The sequence below is a fragment of the Patiria miniata genome, unplaced genomic scaffold (assembly GCF_015706575.1).
Source record: "Patiria miniata isolate m_02_andy unplaced genomic scaffold, ASM1570657v1 HiC_scaffold_17, whole genome shotgun sequence".
Taxonomy (NCBI): domain Eukaryota; kingdom Metazoa; phylum Echinodermata; class Asteroidea; order Valvatida; family Asterinidae; genus Patiria; species Patiria miniata.
This window is the reverse complement of record NW_024037055.1, coordinates 14,083,308-14,105,010: the sequence shown is the minus strand read 5'-3', so window position 1 is coordinate 14,105,010 and position 21,703 is coordinate 14,083,308. Positions and strand designations below refer to the sequence as shown.

Sequence of the window (21,703 nt, the reverse complement as noted above, 5' to 3'; positions counted from 1 at the left end):
CTTTGATTGCTTTGTGCATTCAAATGAGAAGGGTAAGCCTCTTTCATTTCGCGTTCTGAAACCGTCAGTTGATGTTATTTCCATGCGAAACATGTTGTGGTTCTACACTCAAAATTCAGTTGCAATTACTGGCAGAAAAGCTGAGCAATACTGAGGCTATCCTAAAAAACTATATATCCGTACACCTGAACATTCCTAATCATCAGAAACAGCATGGATGTGTTGAGTGTACTGCTTCTTATGGCTGGATTTGAGGCCAGTGTGGCGACTGTTTGCCCAGTGGGCTGGCACCGATATGGAAAGGCTTGCTATTTTGTGATCAAGGAACTAAATACTTGGTACAAAGCAAAAAGCATCTGTGCTGCTTCTCATGCAAGCCTTGCAGTTCCCAACTCATTGGAAGAACAGACGTTTGTATGGGAATTACTCCAGCGGGAGTTTTATCCTGATGGTCCAGGGAATGGAGCCTGGATTGGCTGCAATGACATCGAGAAGGAAGGTGATTGGCAGAATTGCCCTCTGAGAGGTGATGATACCAACGCTTACCAGAACTGGAGTGAAGGAAAGCCTGACAATTGGCACTTTGCAGCTGATTGTGCAATGATGGGCGATTGGAGGAAAGGCGAATGGGGTGACCAGTTCTGCACCAATCTTAGATATGCAACATGTGAGCTTGCTATCATCGACTACAAGTACGACCCTCTATTCTGCCTTCAGATCGGCTCTGATGGTCGCATCACCTCCCCGTGCCTCACTGATAAGTGATAATCATGTCTTGATGGAGTTTCAGGCTCAGGGTCTGGTGTCTTGTGGCAAGGCCTGCCTCTCTCATCCCAAATGTAGCTCCTTCAATCTGAAGGACCAAGGCCAGGGCAACATGGTGTGCAAGCTGAATGACCTCGCCCTTCAAAATGCAGCTGACGAAGATGTGGTGGAAATTGAGAACTGCTACGCCCTGGATCTGTAGAAACTGGTTGCATGAAGCAAACTGATACCAAAACAGTCCATCAGACTGCTCTTATGTACAGGTAGATGTGGCTGACATTTTTAAGGTTAACACAAAGGGCAGTGGTGGCTTACATTTACATGGCTGATAGTGAATAACCTTTTTTGTGGAATAATTTTTGTGAACTGCTAAGACTTTGGAAGGGATTACAAAATCAGGAACACCCACAATAGTCTGTAAGTACACAATATTTATTAGTGTTTGCTGTGATTGTCATCAAAATATTAATGGTAATTTTTGCACTGTAATTTGAACTGTTTGTGGTAGAAATATTTAGGAAATATTGTGTGGTAAATATAAACATGTCCTCATTTTTTGGTATATTAAAAAAAAAATGGCATAAGAGGACACTAACTTTGTGAACGGCAACTGTTTCAAAATTGTGTGTTGGGATCACTACGAGGAGAACATAATGATCACTCAAATTTATTGCACTTTTTAATGTTACCTTTTAACAAGGAATCTGGAAAAGAAATAGTCAATATGGTTTAATGTTGTTGGACTAAATGATACCTATTAAAAGTAGGTTTTTATTACACCGAACGTGTAATCTTTGTTTCCCATGTTGTAAAAAGAAAATGTTTGATAATTTGGTGTATACTCATGAGTCATGACAAATTACCAAATAATAAAAGTAATAATGAACACTTGGTAAAGCGCCAGTATCCGCCAGGCATTACGATCATGGCGCATGTATACAAAGAAAAACATAAATTACAAAAACAACGAAGAAGCAAACGGATTTTGAAGGATGTTAAACATGGAAAACATGTTTGACTTACTCTAACCACAACATGAACAAGAACACTACATCACTGAATTTGTTATATTATGTCTTTGATGTTGTATTTTGCCTTAGATATTGCATTTCTTTTGAAAAGTTTCTTGCTAATTTTGTAAATTTTGCCAACTTTGCACTAAACAAGATGTTGCAATTACCCAGAAAAGCACCTACTAAAACTTTGCTAAAAGGACTGGTATCGAATACCCTGTGAAATAATTTTAGAGGAAAACTAACATTGAAGGTGGTTTCAAAATGTGTGCCTGCATGCACTATATTTTCGTACAATTCCGCATATGTTTTCTAAAAATTGTAAAGAAGCAACTGAGCTGAAAGTTCAACAGGTTAATTGTTAAGCACCCTACTCAAGAGTTTGAGCAATTTTGTTGCTTCAAACACAAAAATGCACACAAAGCAAATAATCATATGTACCTTTAAATAAGCATTACACTGTAAACTGTGATTTGGCTGTAGAAACTCTAAAAACAAGTAATGCAAAATTTACAATCAGGAAAAACAACAATGAAAAAAACCGGAAATATACCCCTTCATGAGCAAAAAGACAGCTGATTTACCAAAAATGCACACAAAGCAAATGATTCTACATACCTTCAAATGAACTTTAAAGTAAACTGTATATATTATGCTGTTTGTGATTTGGTTGTAGAAAACTCTAATAAACAAGTTATGCACAATCTGCAATCAGAGATAAAACACTTAAAAAAATCCTGAAACAAACCCCTAAAATCAGAAAAAATACAGCTGCTTTTGCATCTGTTAGGCCTAAAGGTCAAATTTGGAAAGGGATGGCAAAATGTACATGTAAGTGAAAAAGCCATATTCTTTTTCTTTCTCTATTGAAATCAATGTACTGCTTGTGAAACCTCTAGTTAGGAAATTGTTGTTGTAAAAAGTTGTTAGGAAGGTAATATTTGATTAAGATTTTTCAGATGACATAAAAACAAATTACAAAATGGAGAAATAATAGTTTTTACACCTTTTGGATCATATTTTAGGATAAATCAAAAGTAAACTATTGCACAATGTGATTGTGATTTTTCTAGAAAACAATTTGCTTATTTAAAAGTATTCTAGAATATTGCTTCAATGTTTCACTAATAGAATGTATTTTTTGCCTTTGCATTAATAGTTACTGAACTGACATTTTAGATTGACTTGTAAATCCAGTGAATCATGAAATCAAAATAAATGTGATTGATGTGAAAATATGAATTCAATCTTGAGGTGATTGAACTTTGATTGGCATAAAATTGCATTTCTAAAATTAACGACGTCCAGAAATAAAATTTCATGGCTGAGTTGCCAAAACAGTGTTTAAGTCATTCTGGGAAAGAAAATGCAATTTTTTTTTTAAAGTCGAAACATGAGTTTTCAGAATCTCCATAACAAAATATTGTTTTTAAAGACATGTAGAAACACTTGTAATTGACCAGAAACAAACCTACTGATTTAATGAGAAGTACTTGGCATACTGCTTCTCTTCATTGGCAGTGTCAAATGGCCGGTCTTAAACGCTTGATAAAACACCCGCTGGCTAGTCTTTCACACTTTTTCAGGGTCAAATGAAATTTGGACTCCTATGAAGTCTGGTCCCTTCTGCGCAATACTACCAATGAGTCCGTACATGTATTTCGAGGATCCTAAATTTACACTGCACAAGCACCGCTGCATTCTGCACCACATCACGAAGTATGCACCACAACCGTGTCGATATCTCCATATAAGGAGTTGTTTACGACTAGTCACGAGAAAAACATGAAGTAAAATTGTTGAACAAAATCATTTGAAATTTATCATTTTTGCTTTTGGACCGAAAAGGTATCAATGAATGGGAACAAATATGATTGGCCGGTATTAATTAAACAAGTTTGTTTAACACCGGCATGGGGCCTGGTTGCCAATATTGGCTCGAGCTGAACATCAGCGTCCATTCACGACACCGGTCTTCAATGGAGTTGTTTAAAACTGGCCAAGCACAAGTTTATTCCCATAATATGAATGGATCATATCATGATGGCATCCTTTTCTATGTTAATGTATAAATGCCAAACTATAACAAAAATTAAGGGTGAATTACGTGTAAAAAAAAGTGTGAAAACTCAAAAATTTGCCTCCAAAATTATAATGTAATTTAACATTTGTCTACTCTAGTCATACACCAGTTTCCAGCCCCATTAGATTCTTAGTTTTCTAGGCATTTCACTCTTAAATACAATGTACTTTACACTGATGAACATAGGCATCAGTGTACTGTACGTGTACAGCTTAGTCTACACAAAGTTTGATAGACTCCGCCGTGCACATGTACGAGTTGGGAGAGACCACTTGGAGCTGGCCATTTGAATGCACTGCCCATCAAGCCTGAAACTCATGCAAATATGCCACAGGTTTTCATTTAGGTTTAAACAAGTTGCCCTATTTCGTGACTTCTGCACGCACCAATAAGCGCACACGACGTGTCTCCCTCCCACACTGGCTTTGAAAGTGGTCACAGAGCGTCAAATTTTGTTCATGCACGGAGTCCATACACTTAATTATGAAATGACAAAAGTCTATACAGGAAACTGCAGCGTACAATGTCTGAGGAAAAGGGTGTCTATCAGAACAGAAGTAATTTAAAGGCTACCCCTCTTTTGGCAGTTATGAAAAGGAAGTCACGCATGAAAGCCATTGGCCGCAACAAAGTCAGATCGATTCTTGACTCTGCCTGCTTCATACATTCAACTGAGCAGGACATATGTCTCTTTCATTTGTGTTCTTGAATAAATGTCAGCAACAAGTGGGAGTTGCTGTTGGAAATTTTCTCGAAAAACATTTTCTTTTGCAGTTTCATTAAAATTTCAGTTCAAAAATACTGTCAGAAGAGGCAAGCACCACTAAGGCTATCGTACGAAAATACATACATACAATCAGCTGGAAATTTCTATCAGAAAAAGCATGGATGTGTTGAGTGTACTGCTTCTTATGGCTGGATTTGAGGCCAGTGTGGCGACTGTTTGCCGTGTGGGCTGGCACCGATATGGAAAGGCTTGCTATTTTGTGATCAAGGAACTAAATAGTTGGCACAAAGCAAAAAGCATCTGTGCTGCTTCTCATGCAAGCCTTGCAGTTCCCAACTCATTGGAAGAACAGACATATATATGGGAATTACTCCAGCTGGAGTTTTATCCTGATGGTCCAGGGAATGGTGCCTGGATCGGCTGCAATGATATTTACCAGGAAGGTGCTTGGCAGAATTGTCCTCTCAGAAATGACAACAATAACATGTTCCAGAACTGGGGAGAAGGAAAGCCTGACAATCAGCGTGGTGGGGCTGATTGTGCACTGATGCTCAATTCAGCAGGTGGCATATGGGTTAACCAGTTATGCACCAATCCAAGATATGCAACATGTGAGCTTGCTATCATCGACTACGACCCTCTATTCTGCCTTCAGATCGGCTCCAATGGTCGCATCACCTCCCCGTGCCTCACTAATAACCACGTCTTGATGGAGTTACAGGCTCAGGGTCTGGTGTCTTGAGGCAAGGCCTGCCTCTCTCATCCCAAATGTAGCTCCTTCAATCTGAAGGACCAAGGCCAGGGCAAGATGGTGTGCCAGCTGAATGACCTCGCCCTTCAAAATGCAGCTACTGAAGATGTTGAGGAAATCGAGAACTGCTACGGCCTGGATCTGTAGAAACTGGTTGCATGAAGCAAACTGATACAAAGGATATCCTTCAGAATGCTCTGATGAACAGGTACATGGGCTGACATTTTCAATGCAAGTACATGTCATGTACAAAGCACAGTGGTGGCATACATTTTCACAGCTGAGAGTGAATGACTATTTTGTGGAGATTTGTTGTGAACTGCTAGAAATTTGCAAGGATTTACAAGTTTGGAAACACTTGTAGTAGTCTGTAAGTACAACATTTGTCTTAGTGAGTGTTGTGACTGTTTAAAGTACATAATTTGCATAGTATTTAGAATTCAGTTTGTTTTGTTTAGATAAATAGCCTGTGCATTGGCAGAAATGTAGCCAAAAAGTAACCACATACATGTACACTTTGCTTTGTTTAATATGCCATTAGTAAAAGGGGAAAAAAGGCAATTTCTGACCACTTTAACCATTTTTTTATTTAGCAAAAGATAATCATGTAAACATCATTTTCGAGGTTGGAGTCATTGAATCAGCTATTTCGGGCTATAGAATCAAATGTAGGCAACAATTTTTTATTCACGAACGAAAATAGTTGAGGGGAGGGGGAACGACATGTCCCCCCGTCCTCCACTGATCGACGCCCATGGACTTGGCACCATGCTTCATAACGACAGACTTTTAATACACGCAAATTGTATACTTACATGTATGCCTATACAGCGGCAGAGAAATTGAAAATTCTGAGAGAGACCCCAACACCTCCTAAAAGCTTTTCTCTGCATGCGTGTGGGTGTGTGTGTGGGTAGGCCAATATGTTTTAGGCCCTCCCCAAAAAAGTCTCCGGTTTCTGGTATGGAGCTTGCCCAAAAAGTGGTGCGGCGAAGCAGCTTTTTTTTTTTTTTTTACTTTTTTTTTTTGCTTCAAATGTCGGCTGATGACTGCAAATGGTGCCCGACTAAAGAGTGCAAATATTATGGGAGACCAGAGAGGCCACATAAAGCTTATTCTCGATCATAACCCCCATCTAAAAACACGTTAAAATTTTGCAGCAGCAGGATTCCAGTCAAACCAGTGAGTTTGGCGGTTTTGAGACATCATCTTTTATTGAAAAATTTTTTTTTTTCATTTTGCCGACACGCATGGCAACGGCGACGCGCGTGCATACCAGAAACCGGAGCTTTTTTGGGGGCCTTATGGCACACTGCGACATTTTCGTAGGCCCCCAAATGTTTCGTAGGTGCTAGGCACATCAGTGCCAACTGTGCCTATTGGTGAATCCAGGCCTGGGGTTCCAGCCCCATCAGATTCTTAATTCTGAAGGTTTTTTTTCCACTGAAATGTGTTTAATACACTGATGAACATAGACATCATTGTACTGTGTACAACTTGGGCACAGGGTCTTTGTCTACACCAAGTTTGCTGATGATATGGACCCTGTGCACAATGTACCCCCTCAATTGTTACCAAGGGTGAGTCGAGGGAGACATTCCAGCACACTGCCTGTCATGCCTGAGGTACACATGAAGATGCCATGGGTTTATGCACATACCAAATTTTAACAAATAGTGTGTACTTTGCATACTATGTGCGTGTAAAGCGCGCATGAAAGGCACAAAGTACACACAATTTTTTAAGAAATTGTGCTTATTTTATGGTGTCTCCCTCCCACGTTGGCTTTTGAAAGTGGTCACAAAGCACCATCTGTTGTTCATGCACAGAGTCAATTAACTAATTGAAGAAATTACAAAAGTCCCAGGAATCTGTGTACAATGTCTGCGGAAAAGGCATTGCAGCACAGAAATATTATGAGCGACCTTGATATTGAGACTGTAAAGTGTACAAAGAAGTGTGATCATCCATCATTGCATTCTCTTGAGATATGTACACATGGATTACCTCATAAAAGTTTCATGACGTTGTAGCACCAGAGCTACGAACGGGGTCTACCCCATGTTCCCCAATACCTATGTTCCCCAATACCTATGTTCCCCAATACCGATGTTCCCGCAATCCTTAGGATTAGGGTTAGGGTTAGGGTTAGGGTTAGGGTTAGGATTTTGGGGAACATCGGTATTGGGGCACATTGGGGAACATACTACGAACAACTATATAACGTCACTGTGTTATACAAATTCGGGAATGATTCTAAATACTGTTGTGAAATTTCAACCAAAGTTAGTTCAATGATTCTAGAGATATGATGCTAAAATGATAGGTTTTGCTCTTTCGGTTACACCAAAGTATTAGGTCACATGACTTTGATATTACAGCAGAAACACATGATATAATACAATGAAATAGCCAAAGATTCGACATGGCGGTCACAAATTTGCCTTATTAAATATTCATGACAACGTAACATCAGAACAATAGACATTACAGTACTATCAATGTAATATATTCATCTTTGAAAATTGCTGTATATTCATTTGAAACTTCAACCCCATCAAATCGATTATGACATAAATACAGTCTAAAATTACCACTTCCGGTAGCACGGGAAGTAAGGATCACAAGACCTTCAGAACTCAGCAGGCACATTTTCAGTACCAACATGATGCAATCTGAAAAGAACTGGTATCATGTCTTATCGGGGAAAAGAAATTTGAACAAAAACAATACTGTACCTGTTTTCCATTCAGGTTGGGATGGTAAAATTATGCTTCTTCTTGCAGTGCAAATACCAGTCTCTCTCTCTTGTCAACAATTAAAGCCAAATTACTATCGATTTGTGACTTTCCCTGCTTCATGCATTCCATTGTGTAAGGCACACCTCCTTTATTTGTGTTCTTTATTAACTGTCCTTGACGAGTTGGAGATGCAAGTTTGAAATTTCCTGAATAAAAAGTCATTTTCTATGTACTGGTTGAAAAGCCAAATCATACAAAACTACATACATGTATGCTTTCAGCTGAAACTAATACATTTGAATTTGAAAATTGCTGTATGCTATTTATGAGAAAAATATAGTCTGAAATTAACACTTCAGCACCGGAAGTAAGAGTCATATACAGGACCTTGAGAATTCAGCAGGCACATTTTCAGTACCAATATGATGCAATCTGCAATAAACTCGCAGCATATCACACCTTTTCAGGAAAAAAAGAAATTTTAACAAAAACAATAGCTGTTCCCTATTGAGATTGGGAAGGTAAAAAATATGCCTTTTTCTCAGGTCAAAATACAAGTCTCTCTCTCTTGTCAACAATTAAAGCCAAATTGCTATTGATTTGTGACTTTCCCTGCTTCACGCATTCAACTGAGCGCGGTACAACTCTTTCATTTGTGATCTTTATTAACTGTCCTTGGCAAGTTGGAGATGCCAGTTGGAAATTTTCCTGTAAAACACATTGAGGTCTGCACCTTCACTGAGAAGCCATTTTGAAAATACTGGTTGAAAATGAAAAGCGAAACCGTACAAAAACTACATGCTTTCAGCCGAAAATCACTATGGATGTGTTGGATGTTCTGCTTCTTATGGCTGGATTTGAGGCCAGTGTGGCGACTGTTTGCCCTGTTGGCTGGCACCGATATGGAAAGGCTTGCTATTTTGTAGTCAATGAAATAAGAGGCTGGCACATAGCAAAAAGCATCTGTGCTGCTTCTCAAGCAAGCCTTGCAGTTCCCAACTCATTGGAAGAACAGACATTTATATGGGAATTACTCCAGTGGGAGTTTTATCCTGATGGTCCAGGGAATGGAGCCTGGATCGGCTGCAATGACATCGACTGGGAAGGTGATTGGCAGAATTGTCCTCTGAGAGGTGATGATACCAACGCGTACCAGAACTGGAGGGAAGGAAAGCCTGACAATCAGCGCGGTGGGGCTGATTGTGCATTGATGGTCAATTCAGCGGGTGGCAAATGGGGTAACCAGTTATGCACCAATCCAAGATATGCAACATGTGAGCTTGCTATCATCGACTACGACCCTCTATTCTGCCTTCAGATCGGCACCCATGGTCATATCATCTCCCCTTGCCTCACTGATAATCATGTCTTGATGGAGTTTGATCAGGGCCTGGAGTCTTGTGGCATGGCCTGCCTCTCTCATCCCAAATGTAGCTCCTTCAATCTGAAGGACCAAGGCCAGGGCAAGACGGTGTGCCAGCTGAATGACCTCACCCTTCAAAATGCGGCTGATGAAGATGTGGTGGAAATTGAGAACTGCTACGGCCTAGATCTGTAGAAACTGGTTGCATGAAGCAAACTTGGATATGAAAGATATCCTTTAGAATGCTCTTATGAACCCAGGTAGATGAGGCTGTCATTTTCAATGCAAGTACATGTACAAAACACAGTGGTGGCTTACATTTTCACAGCTGAGAGTGAATGACTATTTTGTGGGAGACTTCTTGTGAACTGCAAAGATTTGGAAGGATTTACAATATCAGGAAAACTCGCATTGTAGTCTGTAAGTACAAAATATATTGATGTGGTGACTGGTATATAAACATCTACAGTAATGTCTGCCCAAAAGTAACCTATACACTTTGATTTGTTTACGATGTGAAAAAGGGCAAAAAAATTCCACATCAACAATTGCGATTTGCAATAGTTTAGAAAATGTTGTGTGTAAGGAGCAACATGACATACAAATTATCAGCACTCAGTTTTTACTTTGCACATTTAGCTGTTTAGAAGACAGAAACCTACAGAAGAAATAACTATATTTGGGTTTAATGTTGTTACAGTAATGCTACCTATAATTAATGCACTGAAGGTGTTTATAATTGTCTGTAAATAGTTCATTTTAAAAATTTGGGAAGCAAATATTTGGCTATTATTTTTTTTAAATCAAAGTCTGAAACATCAAATGACATCATCATGACATCACCTTTTGTGTAATATAGAATTACACATGCAATGGATCATATAAATATGACAGCAGTTTTTAATGCACATCTTCATCAATGCCAATGCTGCCACAACATTATTTGTGTGAAGAATAGGGTTGAAAAAAATTGAAAATCTTCTTCGCAAAAGATACATTGATGTTGTTCAGCATTTATATCCTAGTCATGCACCATCAGTTATTTAGTTATCCACTAATATTCTTTACACTGAAAGGACGTGACATGTGGTCAATATGACATCAGTGTTTGAGGTACCATACACACATACTATTTCAGCATAGGGTCTTTGTCCACACCAAGTTTCATTAAGATATGAAAGAATGGGGAAGTGACAATATACAGAAAACAGTGTACAATGTCTGTGCGGGAAATATGGGCCTTTTTGTCTCATTCTAAAGAAAAAGCTTCTATAATAACAAAGATCAACCGTGAAAGTCATCGGCTATTTTTAGCTGTTAATTAATGGGAAGCAACTGTTGAAAAAAGCAATATTCCTAACAGTGTACTCAACTCTTAACTACACAACGCCCAAAACAGCGTTGTCAGGGAAACAAACTTTAACAATCCTCCACTTTGATTGCTTTGTGCATTCGACTGAGAAGGGTAAGCTTCTGTCATTTCGCGTTATTAACTGTCAGTCGCTGTTGGAAATTTCCATTCAAAACACATTGTGGGTCTACAATAAGAAAAAAAAACAATGTCATCGTGACGTCATTTCGGATTTTGCAAAACATATATTATCTACTTTCCCTCCAAGTTTCATGACGACAGGACCTTCCCTTAGGTGCTGTAACAATTGCATTTTTGATGACGTCATCATGAGGTCACACACTTTTCACATATCTATGACCTAACAAACCATTTACAGAAAGAATTTTGAATTTACTATGTTGCGTTCGTTAGATACGGCAATGAACTTCAAAATGTACAAAATCCATACAAAATCATATGACATCATCTTAATGTCACCTTCAGTTATAGCACATCCCGATATGTGTGAAAAGAAAATTTCGACCCAATCTGCCTTGTAGTTCTCTAGATATAGGCCATTAAAATATGCTCCTGTGATGACGTCACTTGGCAAATGATGATGTCATCATGATATTAATTGATGAGACACAACTTTGCAGTAGGGGCTATGTCTATGCTAACTTTGAATTATGATTATGTATGATAAAGATGAAAGGCAAAAGTTACGTCCAGAAAAGACGCGTACAAAGTCTATGGGATTTGGGATACAACAAAAAGAAAAGGAAGAAGAGGAATAAGTAGAAAAGGAAGAAGAAAGGAAAAAATGCAAACAAAAAGAAAAAAATTTCTGCAATTTTGCAGACAAGCAACCCAAAAAAGAGAAAATGTGCCTTTTAATGGTAGTACAAAGAGAACCTATGATCATTAAGATCAACCGTGAAAGCAATCAGTTGTTTTGAGCTTGAAGATGAATACAAAATTTGTCAAAAAAATGCAATATTCCCAATTCTAACCAACTGCTGATTACAATCCAATTCAATTCAATTTGACTTGATTATCCCTAACAGGAAATTCCGTTGAACCTTTTGCATTGAACCAGCTGATGAAAATGTTAAAAATGACGAATGAATTACACACAAAAACACAATACTTCACTAAAAAGAAAGTTATTAAACAAGATAAAGAATAAATTGCATGTCATGCATGTGGGTACGATTAAATCCCGTGTTGGTCTCTGTAATATTGTATAATTATCATTGTTCCAACTGCTCATTAAAAATCTGAACAGCTGAAGCGACAAATGTGTTGCTATACTGCTATATAGTCCTTATCCTCCGCTGTAAAAGATGATAACTCCCTGCACTAGTTCTATTACATTTTTCATACAAAGGGCGAGTTTCATCTGACCGAATCATTTCAGCCTTGTACAGCATCAGAGATTTATACAGGTTGTCAGTCAATGATTGATAAGAACCAATTATTGTGCTCGCTTGCTTAAATTAGACAACAGCCAAAGCAGCATTGCCATGGAAACAGTCTAGTAACAATCCCTGACTTTGTTTGCTTTGTGCATTCAACTGAGTAGGGTAAGCCTCTTTCATTTTGTGTTCGTTATCAACTGTCAGTTGCTGCTGGAAATTTCCATGCGAAACACGTTGTGGTCCTACATATCAGAATTTGATTGAAATTGCTGGTAGAAAAGCTGGGCAATACTGAGGCAACAATACAAAACTACATATCCTTTATACAACTGAAAATTCCTAATTATCAGAAACAGCATGGATGTGTTGAGTATACTGCTTCTCATTGCTGGATTTGAGGCCAGTGTGGCGACTGTTTGCCCCGTTGGCTGGCACCGATATGGAAAGGCTTGCTATTTTGTGACCAAGGAACTAAATAGTTGGCACAAAGCAAAAAGCACCTGTGCTGCTTCTCATGCAAGCCTTGCAGTTCCCAACTCAATGGAAGAACAGACATTTATATGGGAATTACTCCAGCGGGAGTTTTATCCTGATGGTCTAGGTAATGGTGCCTGGATCGGCTGCAATGACATCGACCGGGAAGGTGTTTGGCAGAATTGTCCTCTGAGAGGTGATGAGACCAACGCGTACCAGAACTGGGGGGAAGGAAATCCTAGCAACCAGTACAGCGGAGCTGATTGCGTATTGATGGGTGGCAGGGCAGGTGGTGTATGGTGGAATCAGTACTGTATTAATCCCAGATATGCAACATGTGAGCTTGCTATCTTCGACTACAACCCTCTATTCTGCCTTCAGATCGGCTCCGATGGTCACATCACCTCCCCGTGCCTCACTGATAATCACATCTTGATGGAGTTACAGGCTCAGGGTCTGGTGTCTTGTGGCAAGGCCTGCCTCTCTCATCCCAAATGTAGCTCCTTCAATCTGAAGGACCAAGGCCAGGGTAAGATGGTGTGCCAGCTGAATGACCTCGCCCTTCAAAATGCAGCTGCTGAAGATGTGGTGGAAATTGAGAACTGCTACGGCCTGGATCTGTAGAAATTGCTTACATGATGCAAACTGATACCAAACAATCCCCTTCAGAATGCTCTTATGAACAGGTAGTTGGGGCTGACATTTTCAAGGCAAGCACAAAGGGCAGCGGTGCCTTACATTTTCATGGCTGAGAGTTAATTACTATTTTATGAGAGACTTTCTGTGAACTGCTAATATAAGATTTTGGAAGGATTTTCAATATCAGGGAAAGCCACCATAGTGTGTAAGTACGATATATATTTATCAGTGTTAGTTGTAATTGGCATAAAAATGGCAATGGCAATTTTTGCTTTGTAATTTAAATTGTTTGTGGTAGATACCGGTATTTAGGAAATATTGTGTGGTAAAAAGAAGCAAATATCCTCACTGTTTTTGGTTCATTCAAACAGATGGCATAAAAGGGCACATTAATGCAAAGTTTCGTTCTGGGGTCACTATGAGCACAACACAATGAAAAAACATTTTGCATTTTTTAATTGTAACTTTTTAAAATAAATTTGGAAAAGAAATAGTAATTGTGGTTTAATATTGTCGTACTTTGGATACTTGTACATGTGAAAAGTAGGTTTTTATTTTACCGAAAGTATTAGCAATTGCTTGTAAAATTCATATGTAGCAAAATATGTGACATAGGGAACCCCCCCCCCCCCTTTTGTCTTGGTGATTGCGTTACCAGAAACTAAGGAATTCTTTCGAGATAACAACATCCACATGTGGTGTACACTATGACTTTTTGGACTTGATTTCTCTTAAAAACATGAGAAAAATATAAAATTAGAAAAAGAGAAATGAATTCAAACGTAATGACATTCGGACTTCATTTCCTCATTCAAAAAAATCCTCAAAAGCCTCAGATTAGAAAAGAACGAAAATCCAGGTAGACATGGTGAATCGGACCCTTTGCAACAGAATCCAGTGAGAAGAGCCAAAATAATATGTTCATATGTTTAATTTTCTGCGTTTTCTAAAAATGTATAGGAGCCACCAAGCTGAAGCTTTAAGAAGTTATTTGTTATGCATCCTTCTCAAGATTTCGAGCAAATTTGTTGTTTCAAACACAAAGCAAATGATTATACATGTACCATATAAATTTAGCAATAACATGTGAACTGTATATACATGTAATATGCTGTTTGTGATTTGGCTGTAGAAAACTCTAGTAATAATAATGCACAAAAAAACCTGAAATCTAACCGTACAATTGGGACAAAAACAGCTGTTTCAGGCATCCGTTAAAGGACAAATTTGGAAAGGGGTGGCAAAACCGTATGGAAAAAAGCCATTTTTTTTCTGTTTCTCTATTGAAATGAATGTGCAGCTTGTGATGCTGAGCTACTGAGGAAAATTTGGAAGTAAAAAGTTGTTAATAACGTAGGCAATATTGGATTAAGATTTAGTCACCACATTTTTAATTGACTTGTTATAAAATTAGTGAATTGTGAAATCAAAATAAATGTGATTGATGTGAAAATACGAATTGAATGTTCAGGTGATTGAACTTTGATCGACATAAAATGTGCATTTCTGAAATTAACGACCTCCAGCAATGCAATTTCACGGCCAGGATGCAAAAATGTTGTTTGAAAGTTTCTGGGTCAAAAAGATCCAATGAGCTGGAAATTTCACAAGCCCTCCCTTTGTTTTCAGCTGACATGCAGTCTCACTGAGCCAGACTGAACCCAATCACTTTACAAACAATGCTAACATGTGCACAGGACTGTTATCACCAAATGTTGGCAATCATTAACACCAAAAGCGAATGGTTTTCCTGAGTCATTTTGTTATTGGCTGACCCGAAACCGACCCGACCCGAAACCGACTTCTGTTCAAAACGGATCGGTTTTCCATCATTTCAGTCGGGTCAGGTTGGTTTCGGCTTGCGTTTGCGATTATCAGTTCAGGTCAGGTCTGTTAAGCCATCTTGTAAAAAAAAATTTTTGAAAAAATCATACAACGTCAGTTCGGGTCGGTTCGGTTCGGGCTGGTATGGGTCAATTTTTCCCTAAATTTTTGTCGGGTCGGGTCGGATTTGGGGAGTTCAGCTCAGTTTCAGTTTGGATTCGGTTTATATCTATTATAGTGTTGCGGGTCGGTTTGGCCTGGTCAACCCAATTCAATGCACAACATTAGTTGCAGCTGCTCTATTCCACTTCCCACATCTGCAGTAATTTCATATTTTTATTGGCGAAATTTCACTTCCAGTCACATACATTTTTTCGAGCATTTTAAAAGATGCTATGTGACACTTGTTGATTGGCAAACAGGGCTCGGCCATTTTTACAACAGGTTTTCGACGACATTATCGTTCCTCTTGGGCTTGGCACATTCGCAAAGCCTGGCTAATGAATGCAAACACATTTGCACAACTACAATGCATCCAAGGTACAAATGAAAGATTGAAATTACTTACTCTAAGAACGCACAGTTCTTGGTGTCATCCGCGACTGGTTTCTCGCCTCCTATCCAGTTTCTGTAGTCCAGGGAGGTATCGTCACTGTACAACCAAGTTCTCTCCACTTTTTTGTCAGTTACACCGATCCACCAATCAGCTGTACACAAAGGCAACAAAGAATGTGAGGTTACTCACTGACTATGAATTTGAATGACTTTCATTCATTGGAATTTGATTTGAAACCCTACGTGGGGGAGGGGGCATTCTACACACACAGTTCCATAATCACATTGTAATTTCCTGTGCACATTTCAATGGGTCTCTAGGGGCTAATACACGCACTCTTGTTTTACTATACTCCCGAGGACAATGCTTTGTGTTTTCCTTTGTCCCTGTAATATAACACACTCCCATAGACTAAGCACACAAAGCTACTACAAAGGACCGTTTTGGACAAAAGACCCAACTCCCGAGGACTGAAAGGATCTGTTGTTCTCCCTTTGTGTGTCTGTCCTTGGGGGTTTTGTAGCACAAGTACCAACCTCGTGCCCCGTGGGTACGAGATCTTGCAGCACCATGATGTTTCCCATCATGCCTTGCGCGATCGTAACCCCTGGAATTGTGTAATTTAAATGTACCAAAATACGGTACATTATAAGTAGGGCTGCAGTTTATCCGTTTTACGTGCCGACGCCATCTTTAAAATATTAAAAGTTCTGATTTTGAAGAATCAATCCTTTCAAACACAACGTTTGGACGTTGTGTTAATTAGCAAAGATTTGTATTAAATGTACGTACCCCTTTCGTGCCTTTACAACCACAGATACAGGGGTTTTTTTTAGCGAAAAACGCGGCTGACATAATCCATATCATACAGGCATCGCGACTTTTGAATCATAATTTTTTTTTCGTACGTGACGCTACGTGCAAAGCTAAGCACGCGAGTGCAAGCGCATTATGGGCGCGCCCGGCGTGCAATCTTCGAAATGCCCGCGCAGTACGCTGTGAATAGCCATTCAGCATCATTGACGTCATCATCACAGCCAGGGATTAGTGTAAGGAACGAGCACACGCCCCTGGAGTCGAGGCTGAACAAGTACACTTCTACATACACGGTAACAGTCGTACAGCAGTTTGTTGTACACATTTGATCACTTTGGGGTGTTGTAGTGATTAGAAGACTGCAATTATTATTGCCCTGCAGGGAGGCCGGTTAGACTCACTAGGGTTTTACTACACAAACATGTGGTTCTTGTCAAAGGGCTGGTGTTTGGCTAGAATTTTCAGTGTCAACAGTTAACCCAGGCTAAAGTAGCACTCACCACATTACTTGTTTGAATATGGAGCTTGTGAAATGTAAACAAAATTGACCAAAACATATTGGAGTAACTAAAAAATTAAGCAAACAAAGACTTTATTTTAAGGTACAATCCCTCAGTGGAGGGTTTTAATTATCACATTTTTCTAACCTTCAAAGCCACTCTCCGCAATGCTCTTGACGACCATATCCTGGACACTTGCATCAGTGATTTTGGCAAGTCGGCCGCCGTCTTTGCTGCAGTATGTCTGCGCATCTTCCCATGATGCATCAGTCTTCCACAACAAGTAGTACAGGGTCAGGCGACGCCCGCCTTTGGGTCGTCTTTTCTCTTTAATGGGATTAAAATAAAAAAAGAACAGCTCACTCAAACATCACTTCACCACATAAGAAAAGTTGAATGTTTATAAGATCATAATGTTTCCTTGATTCTTAACCAGTTCGCGCCGGGATTATTTTTGCCGAAAATTTCGATTTTCGATAAAGGCAAAATATAGCCGCCAACTTCTGATATACAGCCAAATGCCACAAGTACTGATTCACAAGATACATTTCAACAGTATTTGTACGATATTTCTTGCTGAAACCTCATATTTTCAACACTCCGGGGTGTGCAATGGGGCGTAAATTGTAGAACAATAGGCAGTGCACAGCGGCCAATTCAAGATCAACACATGGTCCGCTCAGTTCACAAGTACTACCTCAACGGCAAAGAAAGTACAGTTGGGGGTGACCGAACGACGCCATCTTGCCTGACTGCAATGTTTTGCCGCGAAGCGCAGCCACTGCATGTACATAGTACAAATCCCCTGGTGTACATGTGTCACACACAAGGAACGGTGCGCGCGCGCGCGTCAACCAGCGAAATGCATGTGTCCCGCCCATGGGACGTCGTTGCTAGGTAAAAGGGCGCCCTCTTTTGTTGACGCACCGAGCCCATACAAGTTAAGTTTCAACATCTCACTTTAGATTTTGAGCTTTATTATTTCACAAAACATGGACAAATAAGGATTTATGCAAAGTACTATACAAGCCTTTAAAAATGCAGTTCCACTGCAATGATATATCAATTAAGACAGCAAAGTACAGCTAAACTTGACTCCACGCATAGCTTCAAATCAAACTATCGAAAGGAAAGACAATAGAAGACATTAAGCAAGACGGAAGGAAGTGAGATGAGACCAAAAAAAGACCAAACATGACAGACACAACAAGTGTGGCCTAGTGGTAAAGCTAGCGGCGGCGGAGCTGTTTTCAAAGTGGGGGGGGGGGGGGGGGCATCACCAAAAAGCGGCACTTGCTCAGTAAAAGGCATCGTCCATCGGTGCAGCAGCGTATCCATCATTTTGGGGGGGGGGGGGGGTGTGGGCACATCCATTTTTTTCACCGAACACTTGGCCTCCGTAAAATCAAATAGTGTGTGTGTTGGGGGGGGGGGGGGGGGGGGGGGGGGGGGGGGCTGGTACCAACATTCATAACTTTTGTGAATTCGCAGAGCGAAAAACTTGCCCTGACGTCACAAATTTCGTGTTCGCGCCGAGTGTGTACCAGCCTTAATTTTTTTCACTTATGACGATGAACAACCATTCTGCGACAGACAACTAAAGAGGAAACCTCCAATGATTGACTCACTTTCCTTGTAGTATCCCCACAGCTGCAGTCTGATGGCTGCAAAGTTCTCCCAGGACACTGGATAGAATTTGAGCTTGGAGACGTTCATGTCTTCCGGGAAGTTGTAGCTCGCCGTTTTGTAGGCTCGGTCAACCACAGGATCAAATGCCAGTACCTGATTGGATTACACAAATTATAAAAAAAAAAAAATTGCCAGATTAGGCCAAAAAAAAATAAGTCTCCGGTTTCTAGTATGGAGCTTGCCCCAAAAGTGGTGCGGCGACGCGGCTTTTTTTTTTTTTTTTTTCCTGTTTTTTTTGCTTCAAATGTCGGCTGATAACCGCAAATGGTGCCCGACTAAACTTCCTGGAAATATGTGGGAGTCCAGAGAGGCCACATAAAGCTTATTCTCGATCATAACCCCATCTAAAAAGACGTTAAAATTGTGCAGCAGCAGGATTCCAGTCAAACTAGTGAGTTTGGCGGTTTGAGACATTTTCTTTCATTGAAAGAAAAAACTTTTTCATTTTGCCGACGCGCATGGCTACGGCGACGCGCGCGCATACCAGAAACAGGAGACTTTGTTTTTTTTGGCCTTATTATGAATGAATCAAATTTAAAGCACAACTCTTGCTCATTCTTTATTCAGGTCGGCTAAACCATGGTCGTGAACGTATCCGCTCCCTTCACAAGTACCCCCTCAGCGGTAAAGAAAGTACAGTTGGGGATGACTGACCAACACCATCTTGCCTGACTGCAATTTGCCGCGACGCACGGCTGTACCACTGCGTGAACACAGTACAAATTCCCTGGTGTACGTGCGTCACACACAAATTACTAGGAACGGTGCGCGTCAATTAGCTAAATGCCCCGCCCATGGGACGTCGTTGCTTGGTAAAAGGGCGCCCTCTTTTGTTGGCGCACAGAGCCCATAGGCTAGTTAATGAGATTTGCGTGAGCATAATTTGTAAAATAGACACACATCAAAATTCCAAAATAAATTCATGTATCAAAAGTGAAAATTACAGGTCCAGTCATATTTTTGCAACACATCAAACAGCTGCTACCCAAATGTCACTTGTGTAGCACTGGGTATGTGCCACCATTTTGAAAACCATTTTTAATGAATACTTGAAGGTTTTGCATGGTGGAAAATCAAAAGATGTAATGTTTGCAGTAGCACCATCTTTTGTGACTGAGTGTGATTCTGAAAAGAACCTTTTTTTTTTTTTTTTTGGTTGACCTTCCGGACAGTATGTTCTACCCATAGAGCTATATTAAATTACTAGAGCGCTAACTCCTCATTCTTGCGCTTTGAAGCTGTCCTGGGCGCATCCATTTGAAATTCATGTGCGTGTTTGTAGAACATAATGAATTTAGATGGATTGAATTTTGAAAGTGAACTCTACATGCAGCGCGTAAGTAGAAAATACGTCACGGCAAAAAGCATCTGCAGCAAATACGCACACGGGTTGCGCTGTTTGCTTCGATAACGCACTGGTATGGAATACAAGCGCAGATCTACAAATAGACGTACAAAATACGTACAACATTTCTAGTTCTCCATAAGTTTGTGTACAAACATGGATGCACCCAGCAGGCATTACTCTGTACATCGAGTTAGCGCTCTAGTAATTTAATACAGCTCTATGGTTCTACCCGATGTTCCTCTTCAGTCTCCTAAAGATATATGCTCTAAAGACAGTTTAGAAATACAACATAGTCTGAGGGTGGATAGTTTATCTGGGCTGCCCGAGGTGTTGGAAGGTGACACACTCTTCGCCTCGGGAACTAGTTTTTCAGCTTCCAATACCGAGGGGAGCTAATATCGACTATCCAACCGAAATATACCATGCTAGTATATTTGTTTTACTGTACCTCATACAAATTCAATTGCCAAATATTCCCATTGCAGTACGCAACCTCGGCATAAAGTCTTCAGAGAAACTTGTCACCAGCTCACTAGAAGAATATTGCTCAACCTCAGAAAATTTCAGTTTTTTTGCAACACACTAACAGTTTCTACCACATTGTGGACAACTGTTGTTAGTGGAGGAGGCATCTTCATTGTTCACAATATTCTCCAGTTCGGCATCACTGAGCATGTGAAAACCCTAATTAACATATTTACAAATGCCGTCATCTTTTCATGTGAATAGCTAGGGTGATGTGCGCACTACAACCGTGCGACAGTTCTATGATTGCTTCGTAAAGTGCATGTGCAGTGGACTGTCGCACGCCGCCCTTGCGCCAGTCTATATACTACGCATGCGTATTTACCCTGTGCGTGAATACTCGCGTGCGCACTTGGTAAACAGAAAAAAATAGCGACTGGCACGTGTTGGTGAATGGACCATCGAGGATTAAGCTTTCAGTCATAAATATGTATGAGGTAGAGTAATATGCTCTGTGTTACAAACCTGATCTTGTCAGACCGACAGAGTCTCAGAAGAGATTTGAATGCATGGTGCTACGTACCGCAAACCTTACATCTTATCTGACATTATCGCTATTATTCCTTTTGGTGTCGACACATTTGCGGGGGCCTTGCTAACATTCATGATAACATACACATGTGTGGGATGCACCCCAGGACTACATCCAACACATGAGTAATGCAAGTCTGCAAATGGAAAGGTCTACACTTACATCTGTACCGTCCTCTAACGTGTAGTCCCCCCACGATTGGTCCTTGCTGCTGTCCATGAGCTTGAGTCGGAATTCCTTGATCCATCCCTCGCCGCCCAGCTTGGGGATCTTTTTCCCCTGGGCCTGGATGGAGGTCAGGATGACCTCCGGGTCAAAGGTCACCATCAGGAAGGGGTCGGGGTCATCGGGGTTAGGCACCCACAGGCTCGTGCTGGAGGTCGTGGGATTGTAGTCTTTGTAGATGCTGGAGGCAGTGAAGGAGAGGCGGCCGGGGCTCAAACGCTGTGGGGCCTTCTTGGGTTTGGCTGAAATGAAAATGACGAAGATGCACATATTGTTTGCTTTCTGCTGTGATGTCGGCCATACTCATGCTTCTGAAAATTACGAATCCAAAACGTGAGAACTCTCTTTGTTTTGGGAAAACAAATGTGATCAATCAAG

General features: G+C 40.3%; 2 protein-coding genes and 2 pseudogenes across 2 annotated transcripts; all 4 read left to right on the top strand.

The window, feature by feature from the left end:
• The first annotated feature begins 42 nt into the window (after positions 1-42).
• On the top strand, positions 43-1,200 carry LOC119723289 (annotated as a pseudogene).
• A 3,545-nt stretch (positions 1,201-4,745) lies between these two features.
• LOC119723294 lies at positions 4,746-5,865 on the top strand (annotated as a pseudogene).
• A 3,035-nt stretch (positions 5,866-8,900) lies between these two features.
• Positions 8,901-9,789, top strand: LOC119723297 (C-type lectin domain family 10 member A-like). Its single transcript, XM_038193846.1, has one exon. The coding sequence runs from the start codon at positions 8,901-8,903 to the stop codon at positions 9,636-9,638; it is 738 nt and encodes a 245-aa protein (XP_038049774.1). The 3' UTR covers positions 9,639-9,789.
• Positions 9,790-11,974: 2,185 nt separating this feature from the next.
• On the top strand, positions 11,975-13,785 carry LOC119723909 (perlucin-like). The gene has a single exon (XM_038194811.1). The coding sequence runs from the start codon at positions 12,555-12,557 to the stop codon at positions 13,293-13,295; it is 741 nt and encodes a 246-aa protein (XP_038050739.1). The 5' UTR covers positions 11,975-12,554; the 3' UTR covers positions 13,296-13,785.
• Positions 13,786-21,703: the final 7,918 nt, after the last annotated feature.